Source organism: Musca vetustissima, unplaced genomic scaffold (assembly GCF_032173495.1).
Source record: "Musca vetustissima isolate MV318-11 ecotype Yass unplaced genomic scaffold, APGP_CSIRO_Mvet_v1 utg19566, whole genome shotgun sequence".
NCBI classification, from domain to species: Eukaryota; Metazoa; Arthropoda; class Insecta; order Diptera; family Muscidae; genus Musca; species Musca vetustissima.
The window spans coordinates 9,545-11,005 of record NW_026882962.1 but is presented as its reverse complement, the minus strand read 5'-3'; the positions used below and the strand labels follow the sequence as shown (position 1 = coordinate 11,005).

Genomic DNA, 1,461 nt, shown 5'->3' with positions numbered 1-1,461 from the left:
CATATAACAGCACGGGTAGTATCAGCGTCTTGTCCTGTAAAGTGTTATTCTGGCGGTAGGTGACCTTGTTTCTAAACTGCTTACTTAGACCATAGTTGCATCTATTGGCCATCACAATCCTTCTTCGAATTTCAAAACTGATGTCATTCGTTTTATTTATGGCGGTACCAAAGTATATAAAATCTTTAACTACCTCGAAGCTGTAGTTCTCAAGTTCCACAGTTGGTCTGAGTCTACTGGACGTCTTGCGCGTTAATACCATCAGCTTGGTCTTCTCGCCGTTTACTGTCAGACTCCTCAATTTGTTGGCTGTTAGCGCTCAAAATGTTCGACCCATTATATCGATGTCATCGGTGTAGGCGAATAACATGTGTTGTTTGGTGTACATAGTGCAATTTCTGTTCACCTTTGCGTCTCGAATGACCTTTTCCAGCAGAATGTTAAAAAGACCACACAACAAACTGTCACATTGTCTAAATCCTCGTTCGGTATTAAAGGGCTCCGAGAGGTCCTTTCAGGGTCTTACCCAAGGCATGTATTTGTAAAAAGATTTTTTTCAGGGTCTTACCCAAAGCATGGATTTCTAAAGAGGTTTTTTCAGGTTCTTAACCAAGGTAGAGATATTTTAAAAATATATTTTTCTTTTATAATATTTTCCTTAACAATATTTAGTACATTAAATTATTGACATGTGAAAAATGTTCGCTGGGTTACAATGACAAAATTTAAGGGCATATTTTTTCTCTCCCTCTGGAAAATTCATTTAGAAATGTCTTCTGTGAATAGAGGACTTTCTATAAGAGGTTTTCAGTCAGAATATTTCCGATAGATCTTCTTTTTTAATTTTTTGTTTGTTTTTAATGGTATTTTTTATTTTTCAGCAATGCTCAATTTAACACCCTTTCCCTTAGGCAAGCTGATGTAGGGCTTGTTACCCTTGCCAATGATGAAAACATTGGTCAAACGGGTAGCGAAAACATGGCCTTGAGTGTCCTTAATGTGCACAATATCAAAGGAAACAGGATGTCTTTCACGGTTGACAACGGTACCGACAAGACCCAAATTTCTACCTCTAGTGATCATGCACAAGTTACCGGAATCGAATTTGATGTAGTCCGGGGGCAATCCGGTGGCAATATCAACTTGAACGGTATCGTTGGCCTTGATCAAAGGATAGTGATAACGATCCGGCATACATACAAGGCATACTTTAGACGATTTCTCAAGAAGATCATCAAAGGCAATGATTCGCGCAATTTGTGGGGACCGGTGGATGGACGGGGAGCGTATACACCTCCAAATTTGTCCAACATCCAAGCCTTTGGGGCGGCTAAACGTAAGATACGAAAAAAAGGAAACAAGAAGGAAAAAAGGAAAACTATGTTCTCGCATTCTATATTTACAATACTTGAATATCATCTGTCGGAAAAGGTACACGTTGAGATTATATAAGTTTTTCTA

The 1,461-nt window shown here is 38.7% G+C and overlaps 1 protein-coding gene across 1 annotated transcript; it reads right to left on the bottom strand.

The window, feature by feature from the left end:
• Window positions 1–870: 870 nt before the first annotated feature.
• On the bottom strand, window positions 871–1,194 carry LOC133329674 (small ribosomal subunit protein eS4-like). Its single transcript, XM_061538151.1, has one exon. It carries the CDS (start codon window positions 1,192–1,194, stop codon window positions 871–873), a length of 324 nt encoding a protein of 107 aa, XP_061394135.1.
• Between the last annotated feature and the right edge of the window lie 267 nt (window positions 1,195–1,461).

What these genes read in the sequence shown, in the direction of transcription:
- LOC133329674 (XM_061538151.1), bottom strand. Translation starts at nt 1,194, where the DNA reads ATGCCGGATCGTTATCACTATCCTTTGATCAAGGCCAACGATACCGTT.